At 50.5% G+C, this 14,529-nt stretch overlaps 1 protein-coding gene across 3 annotated transcripts in view; it reads left to right on the top strand.

The window, feature by feature from the left end:
• Nucleotides 1-14,529, top strand: part of PCGF3 (polycomb group ring finger 3) — a 52,672-nt gene that overhangs the window by 19,562 nt on the left and 18,581 nt on the right. For all 3 annotated transcript variants that reach the window (XM_044268000.1, XM_044268001.1, XM_044268002.1), the window contains 3 exons: nucleotides 2,075-2,192; nucleotides 3,484-3,580; nucleotides 6,827-6,882. In XM_044268000.1, coding sequence (XP_044123935.1) covers nucleotides 2,075-2,192; nucleotides 3,484-3,580; nucleotides 6,827-6,882 — 271 coding nt within the window. The remainder of the gene's footprint in view (nucleotides 1-2,074; nucleotides 2,193-3,483; nucleotides 3,581-6,826; nucleotides 6,883-14,529) is intronic.

Genomic DNA, 14,529 nt, shown 5'->3' with positions numbered 1-14,529 from the left:
TGCAGGCACAGCCAGCACTTGCCCTTAGGCCTCACACAGAGGGAAGTGGGTCTCAAGTCCTCTGCACAGTTTGCTTGCTTTTCCCTTTTCACGAACAGCACTGAGCCATGAGTGCCCTCGCCTGGTGGCCTGGGAGCCATGTGCACAGTGTGGCCAGCCAGCCTCAGAGATGCCCTTGACTCCGATGTGTCTGTTTCTGGTCTTCATGCAGAGCTCTGTTAGTGACGCTCACTTGGAGAACATTCACTCCGTGAGTATCCACCGGAGCAGCATTCCGTGTTGGGTTCCTACTGCTGCTCTAACAAAGGACCAGCAGCACGAGTGCGTCATCTGACAGTCCCAAAGGTCAGAAGTCAAGGTGCCCACAGGCCTGACTCCTTCTGGCTCCAGGCGAGAATCGTGCTTTGTCTTTGTCAGCTTCTGGGGCACCTGCACCTTTGACTGCACCTTCAAGCCTGCACCCTAGTATCTCCCAGTCTCTCTGCCTCCGACCCTCCCACCTCCCTATTTCAGGGCTCTGTGATGACATGGGGTCTATGGGGTCATCTGGGACCATTTCCCGTATGAGGTGACATACAGGTTTGGGGGTAAGATGTGGACATCCCCAAGAGCTGCTGTAACTCCTAGCATAGCTCAGGCGATGCAGTGACAAAACCAACCCTGTGGTCTAGGGAGAGACAGGTGATCTGGGGGCAGAGCCAGGTACAGTGGTGTACCTCCCCCACCCTGAGACAGAGACATCACGTCAGCACTTTGGCACACAGATGTTTGGGCTTTGATGATGTGTGTGCAACACTGATGTCCTGTGGGACAGTGACGGGGATCGGCAGGTGGCCTTAGGAACCCCCAGTTCTGGGACTGGGTTGTGCTGGGCCAAGAGGCTACTGAGGCCCCAGGAAGGGTGAGGTCCAGGGGCTGGTTGGATTTCCCTTGAACAGGGCAGAGAGTAGGGGAGGAGGATCTGGAGCACCTGCTGGCTAAGTAAAATTTCTTTTGTAGCCAATTCTCAGTGGCAGTTTTCTGTCATTTGCCATTTTAAACAATTGCAGCAAACATCTTTTGAACTTGTCCCGTTATGAAGATAAATCTCTAGAAATGAGACGGCAGCCCTTCTGACCGTCTGCTTCCCTGGGACTGGTCAGGACTGAATGTCAACTGAATATTGGAAATACTGCCTTCTGATGCTGGAATGACATGTGGTATCACCTGCATTTGGACGTGTCCGTGGGCTGAGCACCTTTGCTTTTGCTTATTAGCTATTTCTGTGTGTCCACACTGAGGCCTCGTCAAGGGACTTTGCTTCTCACTCAGGTTGGGCCAGAGTCCTTCAGGGTCACTGACATCCCTCAGGGTCATTCTTCCCCGAGCTTGCCAGAGGAGCCAGAGGCTCTAGCAGTGACCCCGCAGCCTCCTGTCCCTGCCCCAGCACAGGTGGCCTGCTCCCCCAGCCTCTCTTCCTGCGGCTCCATGCATCTCCCGACTCACACCCCCCACATGGCTCCCTAGATGGCCTTAGCTCAGTCCCAAGCAGGAGAGGGTTGGGAGAGCCCTGGGGGGGGGCAGTGTCGCAGTGGTTAAGGGGAAGTGGTCACACATTTGCAGAGTGCTGCCTATTGGGACAGTCCCAGTTCTCTGTGAGAAGACCTACAGCACTCCCTTCTATAGACGGGAAGCCGGGCCACACAGTTTCTATGGTGAGGACCTGGCCCTCCATCACGCTGAGCCCTTCTGTGCTGGAACTTGATTTACATTGGGCCTGAAACTTTGATGGAGCACATGGGAGTATTTTGGGGGCATCTGGAGGGCGCAGTCAGTTGGGCATCCGACTCTTGGTTTTGGCTCACATTGTGATCTCAGGGTCATGAGATCAAGCCCTGCATCAGGCTCCTTGCTCAGTGGGAAGTCTGCTGAAGATTTTCTCTCTCCCTCTGCCCCTCCCCCCATTCATGCTGTCTTTCTCCCTCTCTCTCTAAAAATAAATCTGGGGGGAAAAAAAAGAAAGAAAGAAACAAACAAACAAACAAACAAATGGGACTATTTCAAATATTAGTTAATAAGTGGTTTTCTCTTGCAGAAGCCAAAGATGTTGACCAGAAAGATTAAGCTCTGGGACATAAACGCCCACATCACCTGCCGCCTATGCAGCGGATATCTCATCGACGCGACTACGGTGACCGAGTGTCTGCACACGTGTATGTGGGGAATATTCTAGAACATGGTCTTTGGCAGCCTTTGGGGGGGAATGTGACCAAGGTCTGTATACATGTATCTGGGGCATATTCTAGAACATGGTCTTTGACAGCCGTTGTGGGATGTGACTGTCTGCATACTCGTAGGCAGAATGTCTTAGAATGTGGCCTTTGACAGCTTCTAGCCTTGGGGTTTCTTGATCCTTGGGCTTGCTCTCCTTCCTTCCTTCCTTCCTTTCTTTTTTTCTTTCTTTCCTTCCTTCTCTTCTCTTCTCTTTTCCTTTTCTTTCTTTTCTTTTCTCTTCTTTCTTTCACCAAAACCTTTTAGTTCAAGCACAAAGCAAGACACAGAAGCAGGAATAAAGATTATCTTAAACCAAAAAAATTAGTTCAAATTTAAAAAAATATATTATGGGTAGTTTCAGTAGAAATATCATTTAAGAAAGCAAAAAAATAGGAAAAATTCAGTTATCTCCATGTAATAGCAAAACCAGTGTAACTGTGTTATGACAGTATTCATTTTTAGTGGACAGAAGTGCTTACTTTTAAAAATTTCCAAATGAATTCCTTAAACTTTCTGAACAGGGAAATGTGGTTTGGCTTCTCGAGGCTGATGGGCTTGTGTTGTGCTATTTAGAAGACTCTTAGCTTGTGCTGGACTTGGTTGTTTTAAGCCCCATCTTGAGTGAACATTTAGCAGGTGCAGTTTACCCAAAGCTAGCCTCCATGACGGTGGCTGAGGGGGCTAGGCAGGAACCCCCTGTGGAGACAGGGTCTTTGCTGTAAGACCAGTGCCTGGAATGCAGGTGACTTTGGATCCTGTATTTTCTGCTTTAGAAAATAAAATATTTGCCAGTTTTGATAGAACTTTTATTTTAAAGGTAATTATAGCTTTAAATTGTTATTCTCTGTTGAATTTTCTCGAATTTCATTGTACACAGAAAAATCTCGTGATTTTTCTTTAGACAAACATGAAAATTTTAAGTGTTAGCCCCTCTGGTGAGAATATTGGGATGAGACCCTGACGTGCATTCTAGTGATGTCTCCACTCTTGACCTCTGGGCACCCCCTCTCACTCAGGTTCCTTGTCCCTCCCACCCTTACCCCTCAGACCTGCTGAGTGAGCATATGAGACTTCACCGTGGTTGGTGAGACCCAAGAGGCAGGTGTCCCATCGAAGCAGCGACATGCGCGGTGGTGAGTGGGTCTGCGCATGGCCCATGTGCGAGCCGAGCCCAAGGAGGCGCCGGCATTCTGCTCTTACTTTCTGACATGCATGTGCTTTCGCAAACAGTCTGTCGGAGTTGCCTGGTCAAGTACTTGGAAGAGAACAACACCTGCCCCACGTGTAGGATCGTGATCCACCAGAGTCACCCACTGCAGTACATTGGGTAAGTGCCTCCAGGGTCCCCGGGCACAGCTTCTGGCCTCGTTCCCTGTCAGGGCCTTGCCCTGGCCTGTGTGCTTGGCCACCCTGCCAGCCAAGTCAGACCGGCGAGCACCGGGGCCGCTCCCACAAGTTTCTAGGAGTATTTGCTCAAATTGAATAATCTGAGGAACCTCAGGACCCACGTGGATTTCACTGGTTTTACACTGAACTGGCGAAGTTTGCTCTAAAGTGGGTAGCAGCCCTTGGCCTGCCTTTCTGTTACGGAACAAGTGGTTCTAGGCCACTTGCTTGTGGCCTGCATCTTGCTTCTCACAACTGGTGGCCCTCCTTGTTGGCCACGGCCACCTTCTTGGGTAAGGGGGGGCGTCTGGGTTGGCTTATGGCTCTTATGTGGAGTTTTAAATGGCTTCCAGGTTTGAGGGGCTGTCCTAAAGGAAATGAAAGCACTCCCCTACCACGGGGGAGCAGCAAAGGTAGGTCTGGAGATCTGTTCTGAACCACTCATAAGGATGTGCACAGGAGAGGTTTAAAACGTGTGAGCAGCTGGCATCGGCGCAGCAAGAGGCCACTCCCAGATCAAGAGGTAGAAATCACCAGGCCCAGAAGACCCCGCCCAACAGCCCACTGTCCCCGGACAACATACCTTAGTCCCCTTTGTCCAGCTTACTACAAGGGGGACCAGTGGTGTGTTTGTGCGCCTTGCCCTTGACCCATCCTGTTCTCCAGACCAGTTAGTTAATGTGGGACCCTGTGGCCGGGGCACATTGTGGTATCCACAGCGGGCGCTCAGTGCTGCTCTAGGGTTTGCCGTATAGGTATCTCTTCTTTGCCATCCCTCAGGACAGGGTGTTGGAATATAGAGCTCTCGTACCTTCCCATGCTCTCCTGGGCTGTTGTGGACTGCATTCTTGCCGTGTGGTATGCTCTTGGCCCTGATTATCAGTGAGCACCAGCCTGCTCTCAAATGTTACCTGGCCATTCGGGTTTCTGGGAAGTGTCTCTTCATATTTCATTTCATTTTTTCTACTGGGTTCTTTGTTTTATTTGTTCTGCTTTAAAGAAATCTTTTATATATTCTGGGCACAAATTGTTGGCAGCGTATATGTATGTGATTCCTGTCTTGGGGGGGTGTAGCTTTGTAGAGCACATGGGGGCTTTCCTGATGTGAACTGTAGAAGGCAGGTGGTGGTAGGAGCTTCATGCCAGTGGAAAGCTGTAGAGACTCTGGCCCTCCCTCCCAGAGTTCCAGGGCCCCTCTCCTATGCTCTGGGATAGGCAGGGTGTTCTGGAGAACAGAAACACTTTAGCAGTCCCGGACTGTGGTGTTCTAGGAATAGCCTAACCTGTAACACAAGGAAGGGGGCCAGTGGAGTGGAGCTAGCCGGGTGCACAGGCCAGGGCCTGCCTCCTCTCTGCGTAGTGACGATGTGGTAACCAGGGCCAGGGGGTTGAGGTGCAGAGCTAGGGGGAGATGCACAGCCCTGAGGCCTGCCGTGGGCTCTGCGCTCCAGAGTGGCTCTTTCCTGCTAATCTTGTCCCTTACTCCTTGCCCTCTGTGCTGTCTGGAACCATACTGTTTTACCCTTCCTAATGCCAGCTGTGCTGTTGGCTCAGAGCCTTCTTCCTGACACCTTTGTCCTACACACTTGGCCCAGCTTCTGCTCTGATTCTGCTACACTTTGACCGTGAGGTTGCCCCAAAGGAAGGGCCTTCACGTTTGGGCTGCTGCTGAGTGGGAAGAGGGCACTTAGGGTGGGGCAACAGGGCCTGGTGGCCCCATACTGGGCCCCAGGCAGTGGCTCAGGCCTTAGGAGGTAAGATGATGCCATGGGGTGCTGGCCGCAGACAGGTATTGAGTCTGAGCTTCTAGGGTCTGGAGAATCTATGAGGCAGCTCTGCCCTTCCAGGCTTCAACTTCAAGCCAAGGATCTTGGCCATGTGGGCCATGTCAAGAGAGAGGAGTTAAGAGGGTGTGTGGCCTGTAGGGTAGAGTGTGAACATGAACCCTGCAAAGGAATTGGCTCTGTTTCAAGGGTTTGCCACAGCAAGAGCCTGAATGTAGCCGACACCAGGAAGAAGACCTTGTGCTGTTGTGCCTCCTGGCACCCTCCCCGAGGAGAATCTGCCGAGCCCTCCACTCAGCGCTATGGGCCTCTGGCCATGCAGGCAGGGCCTAGCCCAGTCCTTTGGAGGACCCAGGGTAGAGCTCTTTGGCAGGTTCCGTCCAGCATCCTCTCCTGAGGGATCGGGTGAGCTTTCCGCGAAGCCAGTGAGGGTGGAGTCAGCGAGCAAGGGAGTCATGTGTGCTGCAGGCCAGTGGTGGTTCTGAATGCTTATCCATGTGCATGTGCCTGTCACCCATACACACACGTGAATGTGAGCGTTGGGACGTGAAATGCATTTCTTAGTGTGCAGCACGATCAGAAGGGTTGAGAAACCCTGCATCTGTCTGCCATGGGCTGAGTTGTCAGCCTGTACGACACCAGTCGTAGAACTTTAGAGTTGTTGGAAGCAGTGAGCAGTGGTCTCTGCAGGACCCAGTCCCCCAGCATTTCTGGCAGAATTGTGAGCCTGGTGAGCAGCTGCCGTGTGCCCAGTCCTGTCCTAGCTCTCTCAGCTAAATGTCTGATCTGTGGAGCAGAGCTGTTTGTCAGTTGGTTACAAGGTACCTATCTGTATTCTTAAGGTTTTCATTTTAATGGACGATATTTGAAAAACAGTTACTTCAATGTATTAATTTATGTTCAAAAATAACAAACTGGAGTAGTGTATTTCAGATACTGTGCTCATGTAACCTTTTCAGAAAACCTTCATAGGTAGATCATAAAGACCACTAGAGGGGCCTGATCTTAGCACCTTTTCTCTGCATTTTTGAGAACATTAAAGAAAACTTCCTGTCTAGTGGAGACGCCAGGAAGCACCAGTGGACAAGGCAGGTGTGCGGCTGGACAGACCACACCAGGCCACAGCTCTGTGTTGGCTCCGCATTCGGCAGGCAGAGGGCACTCATCCCCTAGAGGATCTTTGTGCCACCGCTGCTTGAAATGTTCTTAAGCTTCTAGAACCTGAATTAAATGATGCATTAATTCAGATCATATATAACTTCTGCTAGCACATTTTTAAAAGTGCAAACTAGAAGCAAAATTCAACCAAGATTTAGAATTTGCGATTGTGAATTTTGCTGTTGTAAAGGAAAAATGTGCCCAGGTGTTTTGGCTGACCTGACCTGTTGTATTCTTTTTGCCAGTCATGACAGAACCATGCAGGACATTGTTTACAAACTGGTTCCAGGCCTTCAGGAAGGTGAGTGTCAGAGTGTCTCTCTCAGACTGTGGAGTCTGTAGCACGGCCTCTGGGAGGCTTTCCTCATGGGGGTCCTGGACCTGGAGGGAGGCCCCTTCTGTGGCAGCAGCACCGCCTGTCTTGTCCCCACACTGAACTCACGAGTACCGTGGTGCTGGTTTCTTCCACTGTCCTCCTCGCCGGCTCCTGAGTTCAGAGGGGCCGAGCTGAGCATGCAGCCTCGCTGGGGCAGCCTCCCTAATCGCAGACACACCACCAGTAGCCGGGGTGTCGATAAAGTTTACCTGCATCTGAAGTCCAATCTCATTAAGAATTAAAAAGAAATACTATGTAGTATAAGTATGCTGAAAGTGGAAATAGCCGTTCTTTTTTTAAACTTTCCTGCAGTCCTGAACACAGAGAGTGTTGCTGCCCCTCTTTGTGGGAGTAATGAGGGGGCGATGGGGAGGGACATTGGCCTCAGGGTCCCACTCGGGATCCGAGGGTGCTGTGCTTGCTGATGAAACTCTGTACGCTGTCTTTCAGAGATAAAATATGGTAGGGATTCCTTTTTGCTGTTTTCTCCTTGTAATGTTTCAAAGGAGGGTTGTAATTGAATATACAGCTCACTGTGTAAGCTTAGAAGATACAGCTTTTCCAACATAACAGTGCTGTTAGTCTTTTCTTCACCATTCACAAGGTCATTTATATAAGAAGAGTTTAAGATTCCTGAGTAAAATGTAGATGGAGACAGTCATCTTTTGATACCCTGAAGTTTTTAGTCCTAAAGCAAAGAATACATCAAAATAAAATACCAGTACCTTAAAAAATTATCACAGAGTATTTTAAACACAAAAGCATGCAGAAGCACGTATCAAATCCCATGTGTTTATTACCCGGCATCCACAGTTTCCCAGCTCACAGCGAGTCCTGTTTCATCGACTGCTCCCACCCATCTTCTGCCAGAAGATAAGATTCTTCTTAATATATGTAACCACAAAACCTTTATCAATCTAAGAAAATAATTGTAACCCCTTGGTATCAAAAAGCCAGTCAGTGCCAGCATTTCTAACCGCCTTGAGAACACCACATTTTCCGAGTTTGTTTTAGCTTATTTCAGTCAGGATCCAGGTTAGGTCGCCCCCAGGCCGACTGCTCTGCGCCCTCCCGGCCTCTCCTGTCTCCAAGTCTGGACTTACCGAGGACACCCCGGTTCCTGAAACGGTGGCCTCTGCAGGCCTGACCTGATTCTGGCTCGTGTTTCTGGCAAGTCCCACTCCGGTGGTTATTCTGCCTGAACAGGTGCGTTTGGCCTATGTGTCCTGTTGCTGCAGCCACCCTGCACGCAGAGCGTCAGTCTGGGACTCGTTAGGAGCAGTCTGATCTTCCTCTTTTGATCTACCTCTTCCGGGCCCGACCAGGCCATGTACCGTGAGCAGAGCCGTGCATCACTGCAGGGTTCCTGAGGCCCATTCACATCAACAGGCAGAACTGAGTTTGTCTTTCCTTTGTATACAGCCAGCCGGGCCTTCAAGCCCCTCCAGCCACCGTCAGTGAATGGAAATGCATGCACGTGTTCACAGCATGTAGGGGTCCTTGTCCTTTCTGAAGCCCAGGTGCTCCCATCCGTGGCCTCTGACAGCACCCCAGGAGACTGGGGTGGCTCTGCTTGGCCGGCAGGCGGGTTCTGGGCTCCTCTTGGTGACTTCCTGTCCTCTCCCCACGGAGTCCGGGTGCCGTCCATGGGTGAGATGCCCGGCGACACGGTTATAACGGAGGTCTCGTTGGTGGAGACCATGTGCAAGTGCGATAATGCCGGCTGACTGAGCCAGTCGCCCTCTCTCCCCCTTGGGCCGGGGTCTCTCTTCTGGCAGACCAGATGCTCGGCTTCTCTGGCCCTCAGACTTGCAGCCCCATGTTGCTCTTCACAAGAACAGCACAGCTTTGAAACCCTCGACATTGTGGCCACCGTCACGCTGCAGGCTGTCTGCAGCCCCTTTGTTATGTCAGCTGTGCCCACAGCTGCACAACTGATTCCTCAGGTGGAGGCCCCATTCTGGAGGCTGCACATGCTGCTGCCCGGGCCTCGGAGCTGCGCCTCTTCGGGTTCCACCCCCGCTGCCGTCGTCTTGCCAGCTGTTTCTCTGTTCCCCGTAGACAAGGTCTTTGGTGGAGAATTTGTTTTTCAGTTGTCTTTTGTTTCCTTTTTTAATAATTTTTGAAAATCTGCCTTTGAAGAGGCCACATTTGCTCCTTCTGCCTGCGTGCCACAGAGGCACTCACCAGGATGTGGGGCTCTGCCCGTCTGATGATGGCTGTGGGGGTCCTTTCACTCCTGAACTACTCCTGACAGATACTTAGGACGTTCCCATGGTTGGCTTTAACTGAAGGGAGGGGGTTTGCTGATCACCCTTTTGCATACTTTTATGGCAGTGGGTGAATATATTGGGCTTTATTCTGGAAGTAGAATCACTAGGCCAAGGGTTCTGCATTTTTATTTCTTTCTCTTGCCTCTTGGCCCTGCCTGGAGTAGGTATCGGCAAGCTGCAGGCCAGATCTGGCTTGCTGCCTGTCTTCACAGCGCTCATGAGCCAAGAATGTTTTTTACTTTTGTAAGGTTGGGAAAAGTCAAAAGAATAACATTTGTGATGTGAAAGTTACATTAATTGAAATTCCATTGTCTGTTAAGTAGTGTTACTGGAGCACGGCATGCTTACTCCTCTTTGTATCATTTGTGCTAGCATCGCACCCCGAGCAGGCACTGGTGGCAGACTGGGTGCCGGGGTTGGGGGGAGGCCTCGCCGTTTCGTGCACAATGGATCCAGAAACACAGGCATAGCTCGCCAGCTTTTCGAGAGCCGTGTGCCACTCTCTTGTCCGCACCTACCCATCATGTCAGAACCCGAAGGAAGGAAAGTCTGGGCTCCAGATGCTGCCTGTTTAAGCCACAGGGATGCGTCAGTGGAGCTGTCCTCGAGAGCCAGTGGTGCCATGCTGAGCCACCGTGCTGGGGTAAAGGAGCAGAACCAGACTGAATACGCAGGAAGGAAAAAAAAAAATCTAAAATAGAGTAGCTCATCACAGCAGAATTTCTTCACAAAAATAAAAAGTGAAGATACGGCTGCAGTTGGAGTAGGTTTCTGACTGGCTGGTGTGTTAGCCAAACAGGGGAGCCATTTACCCTCAGTCCAGTCTTGTTTGACACCAGCAGCCAGAGGACAGACTGGCTTTGGAGGGAGCTTCTGGGAGCTGCGTCAGTCGTCGCAGAGGAAGCCAAGCTGGTGGTTCTGAGTGTCCAGTCTGCTCAGCCGTTTGCATGGGGAGCTTGCAGTGACCAGAGAAAACGTCTGAGTGGTGCGCACGGAGCAGCTGCCACCGGGAATCTTCAAGGGGTTGAGAAACTTCCAGTCCAGTACAACCAGAAGTGGCATTTGCTCAGATGTGTTCCAGCCAGCAGGGGCGGGAACATGTGTGGGGTGGGAAGATGCTCAGTTGGATGGACGAACTGCACCTGTGAAAATGGAAGGTGTCTAGGGGACGTCGTATTCGCCAACAGGAATACTGCTGAGATGACTCTTTCCTATGTCACTGGACCTGTGGTGTCCGCGGTAGATTTCGTTCACTTCCAGATGTCACTATCCCCTGGCGTTGGAGGTCCTGTCCAAAGCGGAGGTTGAACCTCCCGACTTTCCCTCCCACTCAGCCCTTTAAGGCTTCAGGCTGGCAAAGTGTGTGTGTGGTGGGGTTTGGAGCTGTGGGGAGAGGAAATTTTCAGAATGGAAAGAATCACCTTTAACGTTGAAGGACTTCAGAAAGTACCTTTTTCCAAAGATTCGACAATGCTCCTAATGAAGTCAGGCAGTGTGACTTGGGCGCAGACTCCCTGCAGTAAGGCGCTGCCCTCTGGACATGGTGCTGTCAGAAGCGAGAGGAGGCAGGAGATCTCCAAGCCCATGTGGACTGGGAGCAGCCTTGCTTTCTGAGCTCTGGCTACAGGCCCAGGACCTTGACCTCAGTCCACATGTCAGAGTCCACTGACTGTGCTCCTTCCATCCACCCTCCAGGAGGAGCAATGAGCCCTCAGTGTGATGGCGCCACAAGGGACAACACCAGGAGAAAAGGCCCCCCAGGGTTCTGGGAGTACCCCCTCACTGATGCATGAGCCCAAAAGGTCGTGTGCTTGTCGACTGATGCCAGCATTTCTGTGTGAAGAGATTTTCAAAAATGAAAATTTGTAAAATCTCATTTGAGATGAACATGCATAATCAGTTTTGATGATAAGGAACACTAACTTTTAACCCCGATTAAATCCCCCCTAAAAGAAGTCCGTTTCTCTTGTTAGCAGCCTGTGATACAAAAAAAGTCCTCAATTATAGTTTTAACCATATTTTGAAGTTTCATGACTGCTGGTTTCCAGTTCCTCACATGAAGAGCTTGGAAGTCACCACTCTGTCCTAACAAATAAGCTGAACAGACTGAGAAATCAGCCACTTTTCTTAGATTGTAAGAAGGGTGGACACAGGGGAAACTGCTGCCCCAAGATTGAAGAAACTGGATATGGGGGCCCTGGCTTCCCAGGTCAGAGATTCCGGAGCAGAACCCTCCCTGGGAACTGGCACAGGGCCAGAAGCCTGTAGTTGAGGAATTGCTGGAGGCTCCATGCAGGCAAGTCAGAGAGAGAAACCTGCAGGAGGATCCAGTGTCATGAGCTTCGCCCCCAGGATCTCAACCACGGTCCCTCATTGCTTCCAGCAGGGGAAAAAGAGGAGCCATTCAGCAGCACTTCTACCACGCCTGCCCACCGGGGAAACTAGCTGAGCGAGGGGAGCTGGTTTCCCACCCACAGTGCGAGAACACAGCTGGGACACGCTGATCAAGCCCAGAGTGGAGGCCCTGGCTGAGGATCACAGAGCCCTTCCCCTTCCCCACTCCCACCATGTCACTGAAGGCCTCTCCCTGGCACATTGCAGCTGGCTCACCAGAAAACATGACAGGGCTCACTGAAAGACAGAAGCGGAGTTTCAGGACACAGAACAAGCACGAGAACCAGGCATGGCAGGGATGTGGGAATTGTCAGACTGGAATTGAAAACAAATGCAACAAATATGCTAAAGGCTCCAATGGGTAACATGGACCAGGATAAGCTGGGCAGTGTAAGCAGAAGGACGGAAACCCTAAGGAAGACCCAAAAAGAAATGCCAGACATAAAACCACAGTAGCAGAAATGAAGAAAGCCTCGGGCCAATTAGTAGCATGACTTGTGTAGGGTTCTATCAACAGAAGCTAACCAAAATCAGAGTCTCCAAGGATGAGCGACTGCCGCAGAGGTGTACTGCACATGGGACGGGAACACAAGAAGCAGAGGAGAGAGAGAAGGAACAGCAGAAACACGTGAGCTGATCATGACTGAGATTTTCCCCAAACTAACATCGGACACCAAATCCCGGACCCCAGACGCTCAGAGAACACCAGTCAGGATCAGTGCCAGGAACGTGAGACCTATGCATATCATTTTCCAGCTACAGAGTAATCAGACTAAATGAGGCAGAGGGAGAAACAACTTCTTACAGAGGAGCAAAGGTAGAAATCCACCTGACTTCTCCAAAGCCACGCCAGCAAGGAGGCTGGAAAGTAGTGTTTGGTGTTGAGAGAAGAAACCACTGGCCAGAGTTGTGTGTCCTGCAGAAGGCAAGGAGAAATAGCTTCTCTGGGAGCCAGAGGTCTCAGGAACTTGTCGGACCGCATAAGAAGTTCTTCTGAGACGAGGAGGTGCCAGCGGTTGGAAACTTTGACCCGCATGAAGGAAGGAAGAGCATCAGAGAAGGGATCGTGAAGGTAAAGTGGACCTTTTTTCTTCATCTGACAGATGACAGTTTATTGAAAATAAGAGCCAGAATGTACTCATTATACTTACGTAAAACATTTGCCTTCTCCCCGGTTCCAGACCTGCCTATGTCATACCTCGGCATTGCTGCGTAGCTCACACAGCCCCAGTGTCCACTGCGTCCGACGACGGGATGCTTGCCAGCCCCTGGGCTAGTGCTCCACATGGGGTGTTCGGTCCGAGTGGTGCACGTGGATGTCCTCGTCTCAGGCCGGATCCGGGGGCAGGGGGAGCGGGTTTCAACCTGTGAAGTCGGCCATGGGACCCCATACGTGCCCACGTCATTGAGGAGGCCTTGAGAGCGGCAGGGAAGGACACGGACTTGGGCCCAATATGGCCTTGCGTTTATCACTGCCCTGGATTCTCCTAGATCCTAGTTATACCAGGATCTGTAATTTTTATAAAATTTTATAAAACTATTTTATAAATTTATTTTTATTTATAAAATTATTTTATAAAATGTATTATTTTATAAATTGTAAAATTGTAATTTTTATAAAAAACAAGATCATGCTACACAGTCTTTTCCATGACGGCCTACTGTGCTTGTTCCACACCAATAATAGGACCTTGAGGCGCCTGGTGGCTCATTCAGTTGCGTGTCAGACTCATGACTTCTGCTCAGGTCATGATCTCAGGGTTGTGGGATCAAACCCTGCACCAGGCTCTGTGCTCAGTGGAGAGCCTACTTAAAATTCTTTCCCTTTCCCTCTTTCTCTGCCCCTCCCCTCACTCACCCATGTGCTTGCTCGCTCTCACGCTCACTCTCTCCCTAAAATAAATAACTAAATCTTAAAAAAAATATGTGACTTATATCTTTTTTTTTTTAAGTAGGCTCCACACCCAGCATGGAGCCCAATGTGGGGTTTGAACTCACAACCCCAAGATCAAGACCTGAGCTGAGATCAAGAGTCGGTCACTTAACCAACTGACGCACCCAGATGCCCCCAATCTGTATCATTTTTAGTGGCTACACAGTATTCTACTAAGCAGAAGGCCTTATCCCAGGGTAGCAGATACATTAGGTTTTTCTCACATGTTGACTGTCCGTGTGGATGGCATCTCGGACGGAGTGTTGAGAAGGATTCTGAGGCTTTCTTGGCCTCGCCCTTCTGGCTGGCCCAGCCCCCGTTCAGACTTGTTTCTGGCCCTTCGGTGTTGTAAATAAGGCCCCAGGGACTGTGTGCCTCCCCCTCTCCTTATGCACTAGGGTGGTTACTCTTTAGGACGGATTACCGGCAGAATTTTGGGGGCCAGTGGTTAAGTTTTTAAATAGTTTTAAATAGCAAGTTACCTTGCTGAAAATTTACCCCAAGGGACATTTGTGTGCTGATCTGTTCCTGACATGGAGTATTAATTTCAATATTCCCTTCACTCTGAGAGGGGAAAAATTTTGAATGACAATTAAAACAAGGTATTGGAAGCAGTGTCATTTGCGCCTTAGGCGAGAACTCTTGCGCTCTGAACGGCGGGACGGCGCTGTACTTGGAGAAGCTGGTGGGAGTGGCCTCACGCTGTAAGCCCTGCTCGTCACACCTTTATTGCTGAGCTAGCTTGGATATGTCTATTTCATTTCTTTCTGAGCTAATCCCAAATTTTCCAGACCAGTCTTCTGGTTTGGCACTTTGCCGTATATGGTTCCAGCACCCCATGTTTCCCTCTAGGCAGTAGAGCCGTCCCTTTAGTTCTGAGGGGCGGCCACTTTGTGCCTGAGCCTTTTGTCCCCCTGCACCCATGTGCTTCTGCGGGATCGGTCATGCGGAGCATCGGTGCAGGTCCAGGTT

The sequence above is a fragment of the Neovison vison genome, chromosome 11 (genome assembly GCF_020171115.1).
Source record: "Neovison vison isolate M4711 chromosome 11, ASM_NN_V1, whole genome shotgun sequence".
Taxonomy (NCBI): domain Eukaryota; kingdom Metazoa; phylum Chordata; class Mammalia; order Carnivora; family Mustelidae; genus Neogale; species Neogale vison.
The sequence above is the reverse complement of the archived record's forward strand: the minus strand, read 5'-3'. Positions and strand labels throughout refer to the sequence as shown.